This window comes from Acinonyx jubatus, chromosome D4 (genome assembly GCF_027475565.1).
Source record: "Acinonyx jubatus isolate Ajub_Pintada_27869175 chromosome D4, VMU_Ajub_asm_v1.0, whole genome shotgun sequence".
NCBI classification, from domain to species: domain Eukaryota; kingdom Metazoa; phylum Chordata; class Mammalia; order Carnivora; family Felidae; genus Acinonyx; species Acinonyx jubatus.
Window position 1 is genome coordinate 11517933 of NC_069391.1, and position 24248 is coordinate 11542180.

The 24248-nt window shown below is 43.7% G+C and overlaps 1 protein-coding gene across 20 annotated transcripts in view; it reads left to right on the forward strand.

Annotated features, from left to right (window-relative positions):
• DENND1A (DENN domain containing 1A) overlaps nucleotides 1-24248 on the forward strand; it is a 508124-nt gene that overhangs the window by 282319 nt on the left and 201557 nt on the right. For all 20 annotated transcript variants that reach the window (XR_008290952.1, XM_027035064.1, XM_053204646.1 and 17 more), the window contains 2 exons: nucleotides 5330-5430; nucleotides 21873-21918. Coding sequence is in view for 19 of the 20 variants with exons in the window: in XM_027035064.1 (XP_026890865.1) it covers nucleotides 5330-5430; nucleotides 21873-21918 (147 nt within the window). In the remaining variant the exon portion in view is untranslated. The remainder of the gene's footprint in view (nucleotides 1-5329; nucleotides 5431-21872; nucleotides 21919-24248) is intronic.

Sequence of the window (24248 nt, forward strand, 5' to 3'; positions counted from 1 at the left end):
AAGCACAGAGGAAGGCTGTGCCCTCCACAGTCAGGTGATAAGGCTGCAGTGGTTCTGAGGTAGCACATGAATTCCAGGTGGACCCCTATAACCGTAGACACGAAAAAGCAAGACTAGCTTTGAGACAGACCCTGTTTTACTTAGTCATAGCTTAGTCAGTATAGCTGAGGAAGGTGAGCTGGGGCAAAGGGGGCACATTCTTCACGTCAAAGGATGGCAGTTCCTCTAGATCAGAAATTGTCAGAGCTGGAAGAGGGCACAGAGATTACAGAGTCCAACTTCTCGTTTTCCATGTAGGTGAAATTGAGACCCAGGAGAGGAAGCAGCTTGCTCAGATCAAAAAGAGTTAATGGAAGCTCCATGGAAGTATATGAAAGGGAACATGACAGAAAGCCGGGCTTTCAAATAGGTGTGCCAGATTGGGGTATAAGCCTTTCCATTTGACCAACAATCATTATGCCACTGTCTAGAATTTCCAGTGGATTGAAGACCGTATAACACTTTAGTTAAGTATCACTAATCCCCAGGAAATTATCACATCTGTGTTTGTTTTAAAAATGATTATTTTCTGTTAATTGGCACTTTACCAGATGATTTGGTCATCTAACAGCACGGCAAATGTATTTCTACATAACGTGGCCATACTGATAGGAACAGTATCTTGCCTAATTCAGAATCCTCCGTATGATGTGTAGACACAGGGTAGACACTCAGAAATTTTTTTAGTTAACTTACATGTTGTGGAAACACAGCGGCTATTACAGCCTGACAGACCTGGATGTGAGTCCCAGTTCTGTCACTTATGAGCCGTGTGGCTTTGGGCAAGTTATTTCACCTTTGAGGCTGTTTCCGTATCTGAAATGTGGTGATGACTGTATATGTATGTAAACTTGCACACTTCTTAAACAATACTTTGCAATATCCTAAAATCCCCAACATGGTACCTGGCACATAACATTGTTGGGATTCCTTTTTTTTTTTTTTTTCTTTCCATGGAGAGAGTCTTACTTTTGTTTCATGTTGAACTGCCGAGCTGCCATTAGGAATCTTTACACACACTCTCTCTCTCTCTCTCTCTCTCTCTCTCTCTCTCTCTCTCTCTGATTTTTCCAGCTCTATCATTGATCACTCTCCATGTCCTATCCCTATTGCCTTCTTTCTTTCTCTCCCTTTGCCTCAGAGAAAACTAATGGAGCCATACAGAAAGCTCCAAGATAGAACTGACCTTGTGCACCTTTAATTGAGGACAGAATTTACTAAAAGTGCGTCTAGAAACCCACCAGTGGTTTACTTTACAATCTGTGTCCTGGCTAGACTGGCTGTTGGCTGTATAATTTGTCTAGTTTTGTCTGGAGTCTTAGACTATTCAGCTGCTTCAGGGCAAAATCTTTTGGGGTGTCATTAAATGGGATTGATAATTGGCTTCTGATGAATATTCATTGTGACTAATGACTTTGGGCAAATTTTACACATACTATCTTTCTATTCTCCCACTGAGTGAGATTTTGATAGGATCATTTTCTTCAACTTGCACTTCAATTAAATATTCACAATGCCCCTTTGTTGCCTATAATCCAAATTGTATACTTCCATTACTTTGAAATTTTGTATTCTGTAAGGAATGAGCATAGGCTTTTAGGAACCTTAGTTTTAAAAATGGAGTTGGCCTTAGAGGTGTTTTTAAATTAAGTGGCTGATGATAATTTATGGGATATAATGTTATTTCTGATGAAGCTCTGATAAATCCCAGCACTTTTCTTGTGGTTGCCTCACCACTATTCCTAAGTAACGATGTACATTGTTTTGCCACTTAGTGTTTTGGAAAAGAGTCAAACAGTTTTCCTGTTTGTTTGTTTTCGTAATCAAATGGGTAAATGCATTTTACTTCAATTGCAGAGATTTGGCCTTTAGAAAACTCCCAATGAAGATGATGATGAAACACCTTAAAAGTTTGATTTTTATGAGAGATAGGTAATTTTAAAATCTTGACATTTAACTTTTAGGGTTTTTGTTTTTTGTTTTTTTAAGGAAAAGGAGACATGAAAAGAACATTGTCTGGAGCTAAGATCTCTGCCACTTTATTGCTTGAAATAGGATTTTGACTCAAACCAACTTAAGCTAAAGAGAGGCAGGGAATCAAGTTCTATCTCAACCAGGAACATTCTATTGAATGACTTTTTCAAAGAGAATTACAAGTGAATTCGCGTGATGAGGACATCTTATGTTTGTATGTCACCTTATAGATTTTGAAGGGCTTTTACTTACTTATTTGATGTGTTGCAGAGTTATAGAATAGACATTTGTTGAATGAATGGATGAATGAATCCATTGACACGATTTCCCAAAAGTGGCATATTTGTGTGTCTGGGCTTGCCATTATTTTTTTGGAATTTGAGTCATATACCCCAGTCTGTGAGACTCATGGAAATGTTGGTCCGATAGTTGAAAGCCAGGCCACTATCTTTATATTGTGAATATATTTTAAGTTGGAATTGTTTTTTTATTTATGGAAGAAACATTGCATTAACTTCCACCTACATCTGTGCTGTGCCACTGAGAGAACATGGGGAAGAAGAGAGACATGGTCTTTCTGGGCCTTACAGTGAGAGGACAAATATGCAGACAGGTCTAGTCCCATTAATAATGGGGGCTTACACCCAGGAGAGCCGTGAGGGGAATGTAGTGCTTTCGCAGAGACCCAGAAGAGGAGGAGTTTGCTAGGGGCACAGATCCAGGAAAGGAGTACATAGCTACTCCTAAGTCTGAAATGATTTATTCAAAGGATAAAGTTGGAGAAGGCAGTAAAGACCATGGAGCTGCTCTACAGGTAGACTGAAAGTTGATGGAGACAGGCCTGCTCCAGACATGCCCCCAAAGACTCCAAGTAGGATGTTACATGACCGGACCTGCATTTTAGGATGAGTACTTTGGCAGCTGGTTAAAGTATGGGCAGGAAGAGCTGGGGCCCAAAGCCAGGGTAGCCCTCCAGCCTGACTTCAGGGTGCAGTTGGAGTGAAGTTGGTTCATTTTCCATTCATACGACACCAGCAAAGATTTTTCATCTCTTCTAACCCTGAAGAGATTAGTCATGTAAAATGTGACAGCCTTCTTTATATGGAATCCTACTGAAATGGGTTGAGAAGGGATGGATTAAATCTACAAGCCTTGGCGGAGTCGCTGGGAACAGCTCTTGAGAGCTTGCTGGATCAGCTCCTGTTCATGACATGTACCTGATTTAAAGAACAGGGTCTGGAGGGAAAAGGAGGCGGGGGAGAAAGTAGCGGCCCTGGATTTAATACACAGCTTTCACAACTGTGAAACATCAGCAGAATATCCAATTTAAAGCTGTTCATGTTACACTAACCTCTGGGATTCTTTTAACTGGGCCTTGGCACGTCACTCTTTCGCCACGTAAATGTCCTTCTGTCAGCAAAGGCCAGTTAACAGCTTCCAAAAGAAGCAAAGTCCTCATGGGAACAGGCTTCCCAGAAACCAAAGAAACATTAAAGAAGAAAGGCAGAAAGAAACATGTGTTGTTGGCTTTTGTCGCTTCATAGCCATATCTCCAAAGGTGTTGGGTTTTTTCCTTCTATATTGAATTTTGTAGCAATTTTATTCCATTATATCTTTGTCCCTAATTTTTAATTCTCTCAAATCCTCAGATGATGTGTCTAGCTCTTAAGAAAAAGAAGGAATATGTCAAAAGAAGACGGAGCGGAAGGATTAGTCAATAAACAGTGTTGGGGCAATTGATTAACTATGTGGAAAAAATAAATTCTCACCTCCATCCTTAAACCTAAATTAATTCCAGATGGATCAAAGAGTTAAATACTGGGGAAGAATTTGGAGGACTTTCTTAGTATAACAGCAGTAGAAACCATCACGAAAGAAAAGATTTGTCTGTGTAATTATTTAAGCCTTCTCTTCCCCCAGAAGCGCAAAGGAAATTACAGAAGGATAAATTATTTTCAGGAATGTTACAAAGGATTAGCATCCTTTGTATATCCAGTGTTTGCTTGTAAATTACTTTTTCAAAATACTAATGCTCAAAATACTAAGAATGCGAACAGACCATTTACCTAAGAAATATTACCAAGAACAGTGACAAGAGGTTAAGCCTTAGTCATGATCAGAGGAATAATAAGAAAATCCAGATAGATACACTTTCAAAGCTACTAACTTGACTACGTTCTTAGTGCTGGTGAAGTATGGAGAGAACATTCTAGTACATGGCTGTGGAGTGCAAAGAGACTCCATTCTTTATTATATTATTACATTTATTATATTATAGTTAAGTGCCTTAAAATATTTATAACCTTTGTCTCTGAATCCTATATTTAGGAACCGTGCATAAAAAGTATTGACATGGGGCAGACTGAGTGGCTCAATCTGTTAAGCGTCTGACTCTTGATTCAGCTCAGGTCATGATCTCATTGGTTCGTGGGATTGAGCCCTGCATCAGGCTCTGTGCTAACAGCATGGAGTCTGCTTGGGATTCTCTCTCTCCCTCTCTCTCTCTCTGCCCCTCCCCTGCTCAGGCTCTCTGTCTCAAATAAATAAATTAAAAAAAAAAAAAAGTATGGACATGATCTGATTATATAACATAATGGTGGGAGAGTAGTTAAATGTAGTTTGGGAAATTCACTGAGTGTCATTAGAAGATAATGTTTCCTAAGAATATTTGAGGACGTGGGAAAATGCCAGCAAATAAACATAAACTTAAAAAAAGGTAAACGAGCACTGTATTTACAGTAATCCTAATTTTATTAGAAAAGGAAATAAAAGTGCCAATGTATGTAATACCCCAAAATGTCAAATTATTTTCAGATGGTGAAGACTTTTATTTTCTTTTATCCCTTGTCTCCATTTTCTAAAACTTTTACTGTCCATTGTGCATCAGCCTCATAATCGGGGCAGGTGGGGGGAGATTTCTTTTGAAAAGCAAGCTCTCACTAAATTTGAATTAGAGTGATTGGATTAGCTTACAATTTTAAATATGTTGAAAAGTATGTATTTAATTTTATTGCTCAACTCCAGTGACAGCATCTCCTTACTTTGATTTTCTTTAAATGTTTGAGAAAGACACACACACACACACACACACACACACACACACACGCACACAGGAAGAGAGAATGAGTGGGGGAGGGGAAGAGGGGGGGTGGACAAAGTATCCGTGCTGATAGCAGAGAGCCCGATGCGGGGTTTGAACTCAAGAACCACAAGATCGTGACCCGAGCTGAAGTCGGATACTTAAAAGACTGAGCCGCCCGGGTGCCCCCTCACTGTGATTTTTTAGCTCTGATTCTTTGATTTGCTTCTGTTGCAGTTGACTGCCTGCATCCACGGGTCTGCCGCGATGCTCTATCCCATGTTCTGGCAGCACGTGTACATCCCCGTCCTTCCTCCACACCTGTTGGACTACTGCTGGTAAGGCTGCTACTCCCCCTGTCCTCTGCTGTTCCTTCTCTAGGAACTGATGAGGATGTTAGGTCTGTAACTTGTGATGCAGCTGGTGACTAAACTAGAAATAGTAACTGGAAAATGACGTGGATTTTCGACCATGCGATTACATGGCCCTTTTGTTTCCAAACTGTTCTCATCTATGTGATGGCATTCTTAAAAGTTCAAGGCAGTAGATCATACTTCCCATTTCTCACTTTGGGGAAACCAAAGCACCAAGTAGTGGTGTGATTTCTTCCCCCCAAGATGGACTGGGGACTGGTGAGAAGAACACTTGAGGTACCCAAGGTCTTCACGTTTCGGCCGTACCCTGGCACATTCTGTAGGAGTCGCTCTGCCTGTGGTTGGGGAGCACAAGCCAGACTTCAAAGCCCTCTGCACTTCTTTGACGGGAGTTTCGCTGTTCAGGGGAAATGTATTTTAGTGGAAGGCACGCGGCCTTAGAGTCCGCTCTGTCACCTTGGGCGAGTCGCTCAGCCTAAGGAGCCTTTGTCTCCTCATCTGTAAAATGAAGTTGTTCCATAAATAATATATGAAGATAAATGATACAGCAGAATAAAGGACATGATGTAGAAAACCTGACTCATGGTAGGCACTCACAAAATGTTTCTGCAGATACATTGTCACTATCTGTCCTCCACGGATTACCAAAAAAGTGTGTGTCTGTAACTGATTTGGATCTGTTTTTCTTCTGAATAATTTCTTTCTCTGGTGTAATGTTACTAAAGACATTGTCTCCAGACAGCTCAAGTCAGCAGACATTGATAAGGGAGCACTGTACACGTATAGGAAAAAATACCGCCTGAGAGAAATTAAGAGCTTCAGGAGGAAAGGACCCATTGAGGGATCACAGCCCTGTCACTTAAGAACAGATGATTTAGGGGGCACCTGGGTGGCTCAGTTGGTTGAGTGTCTGACTTCAGCCCAGGTCATGATCTCCTGGTTTGTGAGTTCAAGCCCGCGTCAGGCTCGCTAATGTCAGCGCAGAGCCCGCTTTGGATTCTCGGTACTCCCCTAACCTCTCTCTGCCCCTCCCCTGCTCACGTGCGCGCACGCTCTCTCTCTCAAAAATAAATAAACATTAAAAAAAAAAAAAAAAAAGGTGATTTAGGATACTTGCCATCAGTTCAAATTGAGCCCAGGTCATAATTCTTGCTGGGTTCTTCCAGCCCATTTTGCAATCCTGTCACTGAAAAGGTTCGTCAAGGTAGTCAAATTGTCCTGGGAGCTTAAAGGTATTCCGCAGGACTCCTAATCTGAATGTGTTGTGCTCGCTCTCATCCCAACAAGTCATGTGTACAACCAAGATGTAACTCAGAGCCATCAAGTAAAAATCAGTCACCTTCTCCAGGGCAGTGCAGGGCATTAAGTACCTTATCAGGGTAGGTGTGTTTTTTTTGTTTTTTGTTTTTTGTTTTTTTTAATTTTTTTTTTTCAACGTTTATTTATTTTTGGGACAGAGAGACAGAGCATGAACGGGCGAGGGAATGTTTTTATCTGTGCCTTTCTCCCACCTCTTAAGAAATTAAGGGACTGTCCCTCTGCTTAGACTTGCCGCTTCCTCTTGAGCTTCTAAACCAACTCTCTTGGTTTTTCCATTCTGCCACATATCTCAGAGGAGAGGACTGTGTTTGCTATCTAGTAGTTTATTGTTGTTTGAGTGAAAGACTGGGGGGTTGGGTGGAGGAGGACCGTGACGCTCTGAAAGGAAGAAAGAGGTAGGGGGAGTGAGAGGGGGGAAGAGGACAAGACACAGAGCCAGGGGAGGTGGAGGAGGATGGTGAGGGGAGTAGATGGAAAAGGTAGAAAGGGGACATGTGTTCCCTAAGACTCACACAGTTTCCTTAGCACACCTCCTGCCCCCCACCATGTAATAGTGTCAGTCACCTACTCCCACACAGACAGGGGGCCCCCTGTACCCATACATACACACAGACATGGGTCCCTTCCCTATGCCTGTGTCTCTGGTCCCACCCACCTGCAGACTCCCCCTGCACACCTCAGCCCAGGCATGTGCTCTAAGAAGAAGCCTTCAGGTTATCCCTGAAGAGACTCCCCCGTGTGTCTTGATGCTGAGCCTCAGATAGGAGCACTGGTGGGCTTCTGAGTGACGGTATTGGTAGGAGGGGGCAGAGTCATTGCAGTTCCTCTGCCTCCCAAATAGTACAACTTTTTTTTTTCCATTATTTGGGAAGCTTTGGTGGCTAAATTGTCAGCTAGCTTAAAACTAGCAGCTTACGTTCCCAGAACCGTGCAGAGAAAAATGCTTTGTCAGTTAAAGCGATAACAGTAGCTGCCATTGTTGAACATCTCCTGTGCCCCAGTCTGTGATGTCACTTAATTCTTCTAGCAACCCCATAAGGCAGGTATTATTAGCTCCATTTCACAAATAGGTAAACCAAGGCCCCAAGAGGTTTAGTAACTTGCTCCAATATAGATAGCGTGTACTGTATGATTCCATTTTTATAAAAACAAACGTGTGTGCATATAAAACACAAAAATGTGGATATATGTACATATGTAGATGTATGATTGTGGATATATGTAGACACACACAGATACACACAGGCAGAAATCAAAGAGGACATACACCACGGTGTTAGCAGGGACTGGTGATGGGGAAGAGGGAGAAGAATGCTGCATGATTTTTGTTTTATTTTATTCTGTTTCTCCAGTGAAAAAGTATGGTTTCCATAGCTTACAAGTTTCCCTTTAAGAAAATCACTTATTCTAGCCAGTTGTTATTTCCAGCCCTCCATTCTTGTTTGCTTAAAGGATTTATCGGCTGTATTGCTCTTTGCTGTGGAAGGTGATCCCAGATCCTCTTTCCAACTTCCTCTCTCAACGCCAGCCCTCTCATGAGCTGTGGTAGCGGCCTGTCCGAGAGCGATGATGCCAACAGGTCTTCCTTAAGAGGGAGACTTGACAATGAAAACTATTAAGCCCTTGTCTCCCCCACCTTGCACTCCACAAAATCCAAGTGAAGACTTGTCTTTTTCAGAGCCTGAGTGGGTTTTTTGATTAGGCTCCATCTTAGAGGTTTCTGTGTATGTGATCGCGGTCCCTCTCCTGGTCTCTTGTTTTCACAGAACTTTTTTTGACATTTGACCAGAGGATGATTGCAGGTCAGTGGGGGTTGGTATCTGTTTATTAACTACAAGATGTAAGAATGATGAAATAAAAGACCCCAAGAGGAAAAACAGATCCTCCATTCAAGGCTTGATTTGATCACCTTCAGCCTGCTACCAACTGCTTTGGTCAGAAACTACAAGTGTCCTGAAATTTGAGTCAATGCTAATAACTTTATTCTATTGTGCTCGGTGACTTTCACCACTGTTGAGTTTAATCCTTGGTGGTAAGAGCCAGCAGGGATAACTAGCATTTTGAGTAAAGTGCTAGGAGCTTGAAACATGTAAATTTGAAGGAGGTTTGTTCCTCTGCAGATGATTTAAATGTTAAGTACGTCCCCATGCAGGGGATACACGAAATGGAATCTGAAAACTATTATCTCCTGTAGAAATGAACTCTCAATTTACTCACTGCACAGGAAGGGCAGATTCTAGTCATTTTCACTGCCAGCAGGTGCCCTTTCTATGCATAATAGACTTCGAAAGTGTAATTAACACATGAGGACCACTGCTGCCAGTTTTTCTTCAGGTACATGCTGCTCGGGGTTTTCAGGACAACAGTGTAGGCTGTAAGAGCTTTTTACATGGCACTTGAAGATGAGGTGTTCATTGACTTCTGGACAAAGACATGTTAAATGAGGCTGAGTCCAGATCCTGCTGTTGGTATCGCAAGTCATGGTGCTTGGGCCCAGAGCCCCCAAGAGCTCTAATGCAGCCTAGTGTAGAACAGAGGCCAGGAGCCCAAAGCTCTGGGATGTGGTGAATGTGTGGAAAGTATGATGCTGAAATCCCTGCAATTATGTGGACTAATTGCACATTCACAAATACAGCAACCAATTATCTGAGTTAACTTTAATTAGAGGTATAATCACAGATTTTAATTATCTGAATAATCAGTTTAGTACAAATAGTCTGCCCTGAATATTTCCCAAATTAAAATTTTCAGCTCCCTTCCCATTTTTGGAGAGGGTGGTAAAGAAAGTGCTGAGGCTTTGGATTCGGACAGACCTGGGTTCAAATCTCAATTTCATCTCTTATTAGCTGTGTCACCATTAAAAATCTATTTTATCTCTCTGATCTGCAATATCTTTTTCTGTAAAGTGGGTTTAATTTACCTACTTTGAAGAGCAGCTTTAGGAATCAGAGATGTTGGTCATCCAGTGGTACACAGGCCATTTAGTAAATGGTGGTTGTTCTTATCATGGTTATTATAAACATGGGACATGGATTTTTGGTTTCCAGAAGGTTTAACTCACATCAAACATTCTTGCTTCTGCTGCTTTGTGAGCTCAGGGGAAAACTTTATAATTCATCTTTTCTTTTTACCCCTCAGATTGTTTTTATTTTGATTTTTTTTTTTTATTTAACTTGAGTTATTGTATGGTTGTTTTCATTTGCAGCTGTGGCATAAGAATGAAAAGAAAAGAAACAAAAGCAGATGGCAGAGAAAACGAAAGGAGTAAGACATTTCCAGCCCTTATGAATATTTAAAAACATGTGCTGCTGGTTCCTTTCTACTTTAGATCTGTACCATTTTCTTGACTTTGAAAGTGAAAATGAGAATGTTCCCCTACCTTGGCTGATGGCAGCCCTGACCTTGGCCAGTGTTGGGAGAGCCTGCCCATTTCTGGGACAGAAGGACTAACTTGCTGATGAGAATCTGCATTTCCTTTCATTATAATAATCACCATCTCTTGAGTAGTGTGTACCAAACTCTTTATAAACACTATTGCAGATCTTCAAAATCAGGCCATAAAATGAATAGTACTGGCTCCACTGTATGGATTAGGAAATTGAACCTCACGGAGGTTTAGTGATTTCAACCACTGTGACACAGCTAAGAAATGGTAGAGCTTGCCCTTGAAATGTAAGGCCTCCTCATGTTAAAGCTTTCCTTATTAATATCCTCCAAAGTTTTAGAGAATAAGTTGCACCCATCACCAAGATTTGGTGAAAAATTTTTTCATGTAGGCTCCTTGATAACTTGCTAATTATAGACTTACGTTGTTCATTCAGAAAACATTTATAGGGCCCTTACTGTGTACTGGGCACTATGCTAATTAAATGTTGCTAATAAAAGGTCCCAATAGAAACCACATGGTATTTCCCACATAAATTCCTTTTTCTGCCTTATTCTTTCAGAAGTAGTCCTAAATAAGGACTCCAGTCAGTTCCCAAATTGAATCGTGTCTTTGGGTTATTCTGGACACTTGTGGACCCACCTTTGTGACAAAATATTTCCAGAGCAGATCAGGGCAAGTTCACGTTGTCCCCCAGGGGCCAGCCAGATCAAGAGCCACGTTAGTAGCTAATTCTGATGCTCTCTGAGGACACGGTTGAACCAAAAAGTTATATCCTATGTGTACAATTAAGGTGTGAATTTTGCATTTGTCTTTGTAAAATGCATTCTATTTCCTGACATTTCTAGAGGATTCTGTAAGCCGTTTTTCCACTCAGCTTGGGCATGCTCAGATTCTCTGTGAGAGATACCAGTTCTAGATCCTTTATCCATGCTGCCTGTCATGTTCTGAATCGGTCCCCACATGCTGCATCATGCATTCCGTCTAGAATTTTTAGCAAACGGTCTGAAATGTGCCAGGGTGCACGGTCCATGTGGGTGGAGGGCATCAGTCTGGACACAGCTATGAAGTGACTTCTGGATGACCGGAGCTAGGTCCAGTCGAATCTCTGTCTTCATTGATGCCATGAGATTTTGCATAGGGAGTAAATTGATTCTCAAGTTAGTGGGATTCTTGATATTCTTAGTGACAGAAATAAAAATCAATGAAGTGTGGTGTGGTGGAAACAGAAAAACCTGGCTTTGTTCTGGCTTCCCCATTCACTAGCTTGAACCTCTCTGAACCTCTCTGAGCCTCCTTTCTCTTCTGCCAAACATGGATAGTAATGACTACTGACACAAAGCAGGTGTTCTATAAATAGTACGTACTATTTTTTGTTATTAATAACTACATATACGTATTTATAGTTCTATTAATACGAATGTATATAAATGGCCCAAGAAAATCCAGTCGAAATACACAACCCCCAGGTAGAATGGGAGTAGGTTAGGTAGACAGGTGTGGCTAAAATTCTCCTATATATACCAAACCCTGGGATAGGTAGGTTTTGTTAAAGATTGAATTCTAGAGGCTCCTGGGTGGCTCAAGTTGGTTAGGCATTCAAGTTCGGCTCAGATCATGATCTCGAGGTCCGTGAGTTCGAGCTCTGCATTGGGCTCTGTGCTGACAGCTCAGATCCTGGAGCCTGTTTCGGATTCTGTGTCTTCCCTCTCTCTCTGCCCCTCCCCCATTCATGCTCTGTCTCTGCCTCTCAAAAATAAATGTTAAAAAAAAAGATTTTAAAGATTGAATTCCAATAAGTGAACAAAAACTGTCATTTCTATTGTGCAGCAAGTATTTATGAGTGCCTACTACAACCCATTGGGTTGGCATTGGGCATAGAAAGGTAGGAGAAAACAGTCCTTCACAAAAGAACTCAGGTCTCCAGGCAAGAATGGGAGAACAGATTTTTTTAAGCTAAGAAGCAACAAGTCACCAAGACAGGGTGGAACACCACACCAGGAGCTCCTCTGGGAGCAGGAGAAACGGGATAAGGGCCAGGGTTTCAGTTCCAGATAGAAGAAGCAGGGAAATGCACTGTGTGTGTTGGTTGAATAAAAGGAAATTATAGATTTCCAGATAAATCTCTTAGTAAGAATTGGCTAAACTTGACCCTGACATTTGAACAGAGAGGCTGAGTAGGAGACAAGTTAAGTTTTGGGTCCAAATTCTGGCTCTGGTCCCCCTGAATATATGACTTTGGGTGAATCACATAATGTCTCCAAGCCTCAGTTTCCTCATCCACCAAAGTATAGCTAAAAATATGGTTGTCCATGAAAAGCCTGACAACCTGAAAATTTGTTTGCTTTCCACCATCAGAGCCCTACGTCAAGATGCACATGCATTTCCTTCAGCAGTACCCAAGACTGAGAATGCTGAGAGCCTTTGGAGGAAGTTTTGGACAATTTATGAGTAAAGTGTCTTCCTGGTGGAAAAATGGCAGAGAGAAGAAACTGGGCTCTTTGTATTATCAATGCTATAGATTCTGTAGGAAGGTAGGGTTCTGTAGGTTCTATAGGTTCAAGTTCTCCATTTGATGTAAACAAAATTTTTTAATATTTATTTATTTATTTATTTATTTATTTATTTATTTATTTGAGAGAGAAAGCACAAGCAGGGGAGGGGCAGAGAGAGAGGGAGATACAGAATCCGAAGTAGGCCCCAGGCTCCGAGCTATCAGCACAGAGCCTGACACGGGGCTCGAACTCACAAACTGTGAGATCATGACCTGAGCCGAAGTTGGACACTTAACCAACTGAGCCACCCCGGCGCCCCCCCGTTTGATTTTTTTAATTAAAATGTAATTCATATACTGCAAAAATTACCCTTTTTAAAACTCTACAATTCAGTGGGTTTATGTATATTCCCAAGGTTGTGCAACCATCACCACTATTTCCAGGTCCATTAAATTTTTTTTTAATAAATATTTTTTAATGTTTGTTTATTTTTGAGAGAGCACAAGTGGGGGAGGGTTAGAGAGGGAGACACAGAATCTGAAGCAGGCTCCAGGCTCTGAGCTGTCAGCGCGGAGCCCGACGCGGGGCTCAAACTCACGAACCAAGATCATGAAACGAGGTCATGACCTGAGCTCAGTGATCAATGGATCCTGACCTGGATCCATTAGAAATTTGATACATTCTTTATTATTAGTAAGGTAATTCATCCTTATTTTAAAACATACATTTTTTTTTAACCTTCCACAAACATATCCAGCAGAAAGCAAATGTCCTGTGAAAATGAGCAATCCATGTAGGTGGTTGGCATCAGACCCTTTACTTGGCCCCTCCAAGGTGCCCCTGTTGGCCCAGACGTTAGGGATGCAGCGGAACAGCTTGTCCGGCCTCAGCATTGAGTGCCCGCAACGGGGCAGGGACTTGCAGGGTTAGAGAAGACATCGTGCCCCTTTACCACGGGATTGGCCCTTCCGCAGTTGGGGGTGGGGATTGTCGGCTCACCCACCCGCCCTGCAGCCCTCCATCCCCTCTGCTGCCACATATACCTCTGAGCGGCAGAACCCGCCCTGCTGGGCCCACCTTGCCAGTCCCCGCCCTGCTGCCTGATGTGTTACAGGGCAGCACAGCTTGCCTCCCTTGCCCCAGTTTCTGACTCGCCTCCCTGGAACACAGCTGGCCCTGACCTCTGCTTATACGACCAAGCCTTGGCCTGGCTTTCCATTTCTTGAGACACATTCTGTGTCTGATTCCTCACTCCTCCCTGACATGGAGCCTGTCTTAGACCCAGTACTTAGAAGACTGTGGCACTTCTGTGGCACAGCATAGCGGTCTCTATAGCAAAAAGATTCTGGACACGTTCCTGGACACCAATAGAGCAGGAGCCACAGTAGTGCCGTCATGCCTCAGCAGTGGAGGAAGTTACCTCATGGCAGGACTCTGGGGACAAGTGCCCCTGCCTCTCTCCATTGTTGGGACAAGGGAGAGTACGTGGGGCCACCAGCACAGTGCTAGGCTCAGCATAATCTCTCAACCAAAGTGGGTTTGTGATCGCCCTTAAATATTTGAAAGACTGAGAGGCCAGGCTAAGAAGTAATTGGATGCCGTGCATCTTGACACGTGACATATCTTAGTCCTGGAAAGACAAAAAGAAGAAATTTTCCCCACTTACTAGTTGCATTCTGAATTTTTACATTGACGAGAGGGGCTTGCTTTCTTTTGATTTATCCATAAACCTCTTTCACGCTCTCTCTTTCTCTCCTCATTTCTTTCAAACCTCCCTCATTCATTCCTGCATTTCTATGAGAGTCTCACGGGCTGTTGGTGGATCCCAACTTGAGATTTCCCTTTGCATCTGGCTCCGGCTGTTATGGTTCTCATTGAACTCTCTGGGGCAATAGAGAGCCCTGTCTCCTGACCTTTTTTTTCTGTGATTAACTTCTCCTGCTGCAGCGGTCTTAGCCATGGAGCCCTGCTTGATGTTTTCCAAGTATGTCTCCTTCCGGTAGACTGAGGAGGCACAAAAGGGCGGACCACTTCAGGCTTTGATGTTGACCTTTCCAGGTTTTCACCCAGGCGTTATCTTTGTAGCTCACGTATTCGTTTAGGTTGGGTTCGGGGGGCTTAAAGCTCTGAAAGCCATCTCCCCCCCCTTCCAGGGTTACCCCAGGAAGCCACGGGGCCCCACTCAGAAGGGCACTGTCCCCTCTCCCCACTTTCATGCATCAGCTGCAGCGATAGACATGTGTCGCATTAGCAAACCATCTCTAGCGCCCGAACCATGCACACCCAGCTCCCCCACTGTTGTGAGCCCTGTGCTCTGGCTACCCAAGCACACATGAAAGTGGACGGTCTGTGCCTCCTCTCCCGGTCTGGGATTGCTCTTGTCCTCTCACGGGTCCTCATCCTGGGCTATTGCTCATAAATCAGGGACGGCGGGGTGGAAACCAGGCACGAAGTTAAATACCTTTTTCCCCTAAGAGAACCTTGATTAACTCATGGCATTTGTGCCCCTTCCACTTTTCAAGCCATATTTTCTGCCTCTTACCAGCTGTGACCTTTGTCGAGTCACTTAATCTGTTTGAGCCATAGATTCCTCTGTAAATTATGGAGATCAGCCTTTCAAGACTGCTGCCACGATGAAGTGAGGTCATCTGAGGTCCGCCCCACCACGCCTTGTATGTTTCCTTATAGCACTTTATACACATACTCTAATACGCTTATTTAATGCCTACTCTTAACTGTAAATTCCAGATAGGCAGGGACCAGAACTGTTCTCTCCTGTGTCCCCAGCCCGATGTGATGCCTGACACCTAGTAATATTTGTTGGTTGACTGACCAGCATATGAAAGACACTGAGCACATAATAAATGTGCCATCAGATGTTAGTTGTCTCTTTTCTGTCCCCAGTTGCCTTTTTAAAATTCAAGCTCCTAAGCGGCTAGTTTATTTTTCTCTACTGACGCCGTGAATCCTGTTACGATCTTATTTTCCTGGGTGGGTGTCGGCAGCTGGGGTGTCACCGCCAGATTTGTGGCCCTCCCAGCCAGTGTGCGAAACCTCACCCCAGCTTGCGATTTTTCCCTTTGCCCCTGTTTCCTTTCCTGCTTTTGTTGCTGTGTTAACCTGCTTTAAAGCTTGTTTAGAACAAAAAAAAAGAGTATCAATTCATTTAAGGGAGTAAGGCTAATGGATTTATTCTGTGGAGTATCTACTTGCTGTTTTATTTTTCAATTACAGTTGTCCAATGACTTTTTTTTCTTTAAGTTAGCTTAATGGTTAAGGGAGGTTCATATTTAGCAGGAGTGGTATAAAAGACTTTGCAGTAGAGGGATTTGAGCTGGAATCACCATTAACTGTGACCATGGGCAGGTTTCTGAGAATCCTTTTTTTAATCCGTAAAATGGATGGTATAAATTGGATTCTTTGGGGGATTAAATGAGATAAGGTAGCTAAAGCCTCCTGCACAGCCCTCTGACTCCGGGAAACAGGAAACAGTTGGGTTCTCCTGTGGCTGACCATCTAGAATAACTGTGCAAATTAACCTGTGCTTTATGCCAAGTGGGCAACCCACACAGAAGCCTCTAAGAAGGGAGGTGTTTGCAACCACTGGGGTTCTGTGAGAAGTGGTGCTTAATGGGCACGCAGGTTCAGGAGGACCTGAAGGAAGAGCACTTGAGGCCCAGGGGACACCGTATGACTAAGGGCTCAGAGGCAGGCTGGGAACAAGAGGATTCCTCTGGTGAGGGGAGGTGGGGATTGGCGTTGACGGGACATGATGTGACACGGCTGAGACCTGGTCCAGCTGCTGACCGGCCCTCAGAAAGCAGATTAGAGATCTAATCTCCTTCCCCTCCTCCTTCCACTGGCCTCGCCGAGGCTGGGCTTCTGGGAAACGTCTTGTCTCAGCAGAGCAGACTTGGGTTCTGGTCTGTTCTGTCATTTTGCCAGCTGTGTGACCTGCATGACCTTCACGTCTTCACCTTTATGGTGGCAGTAGCAGTAGTGCCTGCCTCACACTGCTGCCGCGAGGGGCCGCCGAGAAAATGCCTGGTGAGCCCCTAGCCTGATGCTGGCTGGCTCTTGGCGGGCGTGTGGTGAACGGTGGCTGCTGTTGTCGACTCCCTGTGCACACTGGCCCTTATACCGGCCTGCACGCCATCCGTCGGAGACCAGAACTACGATCGTGTGCGCTCTCTGACAAGATGTGCTGTGAGGTCTTCGCTCGAGCCCTTTCTCCCACCTCTTGTCCTTTAACCTGCCCACCCATGCCGGGCCCCGCTGTTTCAGAGCAGAATTGGAAACCATTTGGCAAGCTGTATTTGTGCTTTTGTTTCTTTTCCAAAGAAGAAAGAGAAGCTCAAATGATTAACACTTCTTTCAGAGTTTGCCTTTCCTTTGAAAGTAGTGGACTGAGGAAAGACTCCTGGGCTCCCCGTAGCCGGTCCGTCTGGGATGTGATTGAGGAGGTGTGTGCCTCGGAGAGGTCCACTGGGCCCTGCAGCATGCAAACTCCAGTGCTGACTTTGCATTTTTATGGGGATGAGCAAAGCAGTGGACCTTCCATCCCCCCTCCCCGCCCCCTCCAGCCCCAGGGGCTAGTAGCTGATTCCTTCCTGAGGTCGAAGAAGAGGTGTCTCTCACTTGGGGGTGGGGGGGCCCCCCCACCTCTCCGCGGGTCCTCCCGCCCCTCCCCCTTTGTCCTGGGAAGCTTTGTTTTGTGTCTTGAGCAGCCAACCTTCTTTTATTAAACCTCACTCTTTTCCAATTAGTAGCCACTCACCTCAGGGGAACATAATTAAGAGGGCTCTAGTTGTCTGGAGAAGGGAATGAAACAAATTGTGGAAGTGCCGTAATCGTGAACGGGGCCGCAGCACCATTCCTAAGTCTGCGGGAGCCATAGCGGTGTGGGGAATGAGTTCCTGCGTAGAACGCAGCTGTAAGAAAGGCCTGAGTTCATAGGAGGATTGGGTGAGTAGCCCCCTTGGGACATCAGCACTTCTTTTGGCTTGAGTACCAAGTGTGTTTCGGAAGACAGCATGGGCACAGCCATCCGACAGCCCCAGGTTGGAACTGTGGTTCCAGGTTCACCGTTTACTAGCTGTGTGACGTTGGACAAATTACTTCACCTTTCTGAGCCCGTTTCCCCGTCTGAAAATGTGGATAATAGTGCTACCTTGCAGTGTTGTCTTGAGAACTGTGTGTAAGTAACGCCTAAAAGCAGCTGGGTTGTAGTAGCTCGATAAATATTAGTTCTTTTTCCCCTTAGTAGGATTCAAATTAAACATACCTCTCAGGTAAAGGTTACTGCCTTGACACCAGCTTCCCTTTGCAGGGAAGAAGGAAGGAAGAATAGTTTTTATTCTTCCAGAATGTAACTGATGAAGTCAGATACTGCAGTAATTCCCAGAGAACAAAGGCCTAATAGAGACGTACCCTGTTATGCTATTCGGAGAAGCACGATGCATCCCACAGTTGCCATCGGCCATAGGGTCGTTGTGACACAGTTGTCATGGCCTGCCTCTGTGTGAACTTGGTCATAGCTGTTAACATTATCACCGCTTTAATTATGTGCATTATTGGTTCTGCACATGTTGCGTCTAAATGCCATTTAAAATGGCTTCAACATCACACTTAGAACCGCCATTAAAACGTAAAGTCACTGCGAATGCTGAAAGGCACCAACAGCAGATAAGCATGCTGTTCATTTGCTGTTGAGCAGATGTTTGCATTGCTGTGTTCTTGAGAAGCAACGGACAAGTTCTTTTGGGGACCTAATAAAGGAAGACAGGTACTAGATGAGGTTTGATTGTATCTTGTTCCTGAGATACAATCAAACCATTCTTTGGGCGCTCAGAGAATGGGTCCAGTGGGACCTGCCATGTCAGGGACTCAAAGAGAACCCATCTGGACTTGATAGGTTACCGAGCCTACCACGTGCTGTTCCTGTGCCTGGCACTTCGTGCGTTATTGCAGTAGTCCTGAAGGATTCCCACCTTAACAGAGCCTGCCTATTTATTTAGTTAGTTAGTTAGTTAGTTAGTTAAAAAATGTTTTCCTTTTTAATGTTTGTTTATTTTTGAGAGAGAGAGAAAAATCATATGCACTCTAGAATTTCAAAGATAGAAATATGTTCCTTATTGTGGGCCAATGTTGGGTGAGGAAAACGTGAAAACAAAAGTACCGTTCAGGTGATGGGATCCCCTCTCCCCTAAATTTCTCCTTACCATCAAAAGACAAAGAAAAGAAGATTTCCAAAGAAAACGAGTCAGTATCTGCAGTAACTACTGAGGTTTATGGAGAGCAGAAACTTTCAGGACCCACCTAGGATTACCCAGTTACATATTTGCCACATTGAGATGTTAAGCGGACTCTGGGTTTCTTTTCTTTTCTGTTCTTTTTCTTTTTTTCTTCCATTTTCCTCTCCCCACTTGGAATTTGTAATTAGTATCTTTGCCTAGTGAAAATGCAGTCAATTCAGGGAAGTATTTGAGGCTTTGTAAGCAAATGATGACAGTGTAAAAGGTATTTGTCCAAATTTGCATTTATACAAAAGCTGAGGCTGCTGTGATTTCAGAGTAAGTGTGCTTTCAATATTTTCTAAATACAGAGCTGCTGCAGCCCTAGGAATACTTGGCTAAGAAATTGCGCTTCTATGATTGGCCGTGATTACTCTTTGGAAAATTATTGGGCTTAAAAAAAAAATGCCTACCTAATGATACCTAAATGGTGAGTCTCACTTTGTCCCTCTTTGCACGTGCAGTCACTTCTGCAAGACTACCGTTCCTGTCTTTCAAACTATCGTTGATTTTTATTGCAGGACAAAAGGGCATGGCATTAAAACCTATGCATTTAAAATTCTAGAAAACATTTCTTTTTCAGGGAAGAGACTTGAGGTAGACGGAGACTTGCTCCGTATTTGTTTTCACCTTTTCCTCACAGTTGTTTGAATGGTCTTTTTCTGTACATTAACTCACCGGCTAGAATTTCAATTCTGAAATTCTGATGAAAACCCCACGTCATTTGTCAATTGCATGAGTCAATGCAGGAGCTGGAAAAGTTGCTAAGATTCGGTTAAATGTTACAGATTGGGGTTTTTCCTCCCTTCTATGTGTTAGGCTGTGCGGCTGGACAAATTAATAAGTGGCCATTTTTCTGGAATTCTCTCTTCCTGCTTCCTTTCATTACATTAGGCAAGGTTCCACGAGATGAGACATTTGCAGTCTTAAGACTTCCTGCCAGGGTTCAGACTTTGTATTTTTGACATTGAAGCTGTCGTGTTCCTGAAGCTACTTAATTAGAAACACATTCATTTCAGCGTACCCTGGAGAAAGCTTGGACAGCAGAGCCCGGCACACTGGGAAGTTCGAGTATTTGTGTAACTGGCAGCTAAACTAATGGTTTACAGTTTAAGGGGAAAAAATATCGCAGGGCATTTCCTTGCCCCTAGAAGCGAAGAGAAGCTGAATGTGCACAGCAGATACCTTTTTTAAAAAGGAGAGAGGAAGAAGAAGAAGAAAGCACAGAAAAGACAACTCCACTTTCAGTGCAGTTGTGTGCATAATTCTTTCTTTGGCTATTATCAAACACAAAAAGTCTTCTAGAAGAATAGTTCCCAAACTGTGCTGCTAATATTCAAGTCTGTTTTACAGGCTCCCAAGATCTATTACTGCTGAGATCTGTAGTGAGGAGGACATTTTATATTCTGGGGAAGGATTTTTGCTTGAAGAATTTTATTTGTTGAATGGTAATGAGGGAATTGTGCCCTCTATTATTTTTAAATGTTTGAGCAATTTTAAAATGCACATCTGATGTTTAAAAACCTTCATTCCCTATCGATTGCTTTCAGAATAAAGCCTAAACTCCTTAGTATTCAAGTGGATGCACCCCTCTCCTTTCTCATTTCTACCCTTGTGGTTCTCCCAACGCTGTCCCCAAGAAAGCCATCCTTGTAGGTGCACTTCCGCTCTCCTGGCTGCCCCAGAGGGAAGGCGCCTGGTCACCTTGGTTGGAGCCAGGTACCTTTCCTCTACGCCCACAGAACACCCTTGACCTTTCATAGGATGTGTCGCATACTGGAGAGACACTCCGTTCCTCCTCCTCCTTGACTGCCGTCCCCTACTCCCCAGGAAATACATGCATGGGAGGTGGGTCCCAGGGCTTTAGGTTCAGTATTATGAAGTCAGCGTGGCCCAGAAGGAGGAAATTCAGAGCCACCCCAGGTTTGCTGCTTCCTGTGTTTTGTGGCATTAGACAAGTGATTTCAGCTCTCTGGGGGCTATTCTTTCCTCTGTCAACTGGGGATAAGGCCTACCTGATGCCATTGTTGGTGTGGATTAGGAAAGATGAATTTGCAGTTCCTCACATAACACCTAGCACATTTATTATTGGTAAGTAGCATCATAATGTGATGCACACAATGTGTGCGAGCATGCTTGCACACACACACACCCACGCACACACACACGCGCTCCTGAAACCAAAGAAGATCAATCCATAGTGCCTAGGTTTTAAGAGCTTTGGAGTTGGGTTCTCATCTTCTGCTCATTTGATGACTTAGGGAACCATTGCCCTGTGAATGAAGCAATCGGAGGGGGCTTTTTGAATTGGGTGGTGTGTGTGCAGTCGGGGAGGGGAAGCTTGCTCGAAGTTCCCCATGTACTTAGGCCAGTCAGAATGGACAGTTAGATCACATCTCTTGAGGTCAGAAGGAAACATCAAATAAAAAAAAAAAAATCAGTCTTCTTTGAAACCTATTATACCTTGCGTCCAACCTTGTTAACTGCTTTTTCTGTTGTAACTGTGGCGATTTGTTGTCACTAGTGTCCATTTGTGCCACAAACTCTACTAACCGCTTTGCGTGTATGTTCTCTCGTTCTGATCACAAGCTGCCAGTTTGAGTCCGGTATCCCATTTTAAAGATAAGGCAACTGAGGCTGTGTGCTCACATGGGGCTACTTAGGGATTGACACCAAGGTCAGTGCTCTTCCCACACCGCCCATGCTGCCTCTAATGCTGCCCACGTTTTGAAAGTCTTCTGAAGTTTCTAGGCTTGGGAACAAAATGTCACATTAAGATTTTTGTTGTGGAAGGAAATGTAACTGTGCATACGTTTATTAAAACAGTTTTTCTCCAAATAGTGAACCATCTGTAATTTTCTGTCGGAAGCAACAGACATTAAAGCAGCTGTGTGTCTCTGTTTCTCTTCACAGTGCTCCCATGCCCTACCTCATAGGAATCCATTTAAGTTTAATGGAGGTAAGTTGGCGCCTTTCCTCCCCAGATCTCTCTACTCGCGGCTTTGTTTTGCTATGCGGCAGTGGAAAAGACACAGTCTCGGGATTCACAGCTCTGCACATGGGAGCGTGTCGAACCAACACCTCATGCTCAGCCCCCTCGCAGGTGCACAGAGCTGAGCATCCGGCAGAGGCCCTTTCCACTGGGCTCTGCTTTCCAGTGTTTTTCCGCTTTGCTTGGAGGTTGTCAGTTTTCATGGGTGAGGGAGAGAGGTTCAGAGAGGCAGGAGGAAAGGGAAGGGAAATTGTTTGCTTTTCAAAATGATGTTTATTATAAATCACTGTAACAGTACGACATTTTTCATTGTCAAAAACATGGTATAAAAAAGTAGGTAGGTATATAAAGAAGAAAGTTGAAAAGTGTCCACGATACCATTATTTCAGACTCAACTACTATTAGCATTTTATTATTCTTCCTCCTAGTCTATATTCTGTGAATATATATTTTGTATAAATATGCATAACTGATATATATATGTATACATATTATATATATAGTTTTAGGTCTGTTTCCCTTAATATTATGGCATGGAGATTTCTACATATGTTAATCCACTCTCAATATGAATAATTTTTAATTTGTTGCCTGTCCATCCACTGTTTGGATATACCACAACCTAACCATTTTCCTATAATTGTTGGACACTTGGGTTGTTTATCATTTTTCACTGTTATAAATAGCATTTCAGTGAACATCTTTATGCATAAGGCTCTCTCCGCACCCTGACTTATTTCTTTAGCACAGAACCCCCCCCCCCCCCGCCCCAAAGTAGAAATGCTTGGTCAAAGCTAGGAATCTGGTGCCAGATTGCTTTCTGCATGGCTGTACCAATTAGATAGCAGTTCTTTTAAAGGGCTTTTGTGTGCTTTTGTAAGTGCCATTGGTTTGTAGACATGAACCTTAAGCTTTTCCCTCCTCGAGAGAGAGAGCTTAAATTTGTACTAGAGCAAAATGGGGTGGGAGGTGGGGGGCTTGCCTGTTTTGCACAGGAGATGAGCTCCCAGAGGGAAAATCTAGAGCCCTGTCCGTCTGTGATGATGCTTTGCATGTCTTAAAGGAAGTGCTACTTCTCTTCTTCTGTTGCCTTCATTTCACGTCGACGAGGACCACCTGCTTCTTCACTAACTGTTGCACACTGTGCTATTGTGCTTACGAAAATGAAACAAGTTGGTTATCGAAAAACCTGTTTGTTTGACATTGAGAATCTTGATCAAAATAGACCACAGAAATCTGCTCAAATTTCTAATTTGACAGGACGGCCATGTGGCTCCTACATTCTGTTAACAGTTCCTCCTTGTCGTCACCCAGCCCTGAGCACATACAGTACACAGTTTATGGACGATCTCGGATGGTGTATTTAGATCAGATTGAAGAGATTTCTTCTGTGTTTTACCTTTGTTTGTCAAGTTTAGGGGTGTATTCAAGGCTCCTGTGTGAAAAATTGAAAGTGAATACTTTTCTAACCGACCTTTCATGCCAGTCGCTGCAGAGTTTGAGACACAAATGTAAAGACCATTTGGTCTATCAGAGTCCACAGTTCTTTCCGGCCCCTCCTCCTGCCTTCCAGGCTGTTCTAGTACAGGCTTTTTCAGACTCTTTTTCATGTCCCTTTACCTTCAGCATTGTCCACGTTTCTAGTCTTAGCTTGCTTTTCTTCTCCACATGCCCTCTAGTCATCTCTCATAAGGCTTTTGCTTCAGCTACCAATGTGATATTTGTGACTCTCAGCTCTGAACTTCCTCTGGCTTCTCTTTCTCTGAACTTCAGATGCCAAGTTTCAAGTGCTGATGGATTGTCACCTAATGGACTACAGATGTCTCAGACTCAGTCTTCCCCAGACAATGCGATACGTACGCGCGCGCACACACACACACACATACACACACACACAACCTTCTGGTGTTCCCGGTCTGTGAGTGGCACCATTGCCCGCAGAGGCACCAAAGTGGGACACACCAAGCATGGCTGAGTTCTCCTCTCTTCCTCATTCTTTCTCTCAAAATAGTCACCAGGTTTCTGACATCTCTCTCCACTTGTTCCTTCCTCACTGCCTTCGATGACCTTTTTCTTTGCTTTCTTGGATTCCTGTGAAGCCTTATTCATTCCTTTGATAAGCAAAATGAAGTCCTCTGTGTTCTGGACAGTTTGCTAGGCCATAGAGAGAGGGAGATGGACATGAACTCGGGCCAAAGTCCCGACACGTGGTGGGGTGCCTTCCGCCTCGTCGCCGTACCTCCGTAGCCTGCCTTCCAGCCTCTCTCTGCCCTCCCCCATGTCCTGCTGTCTCCACT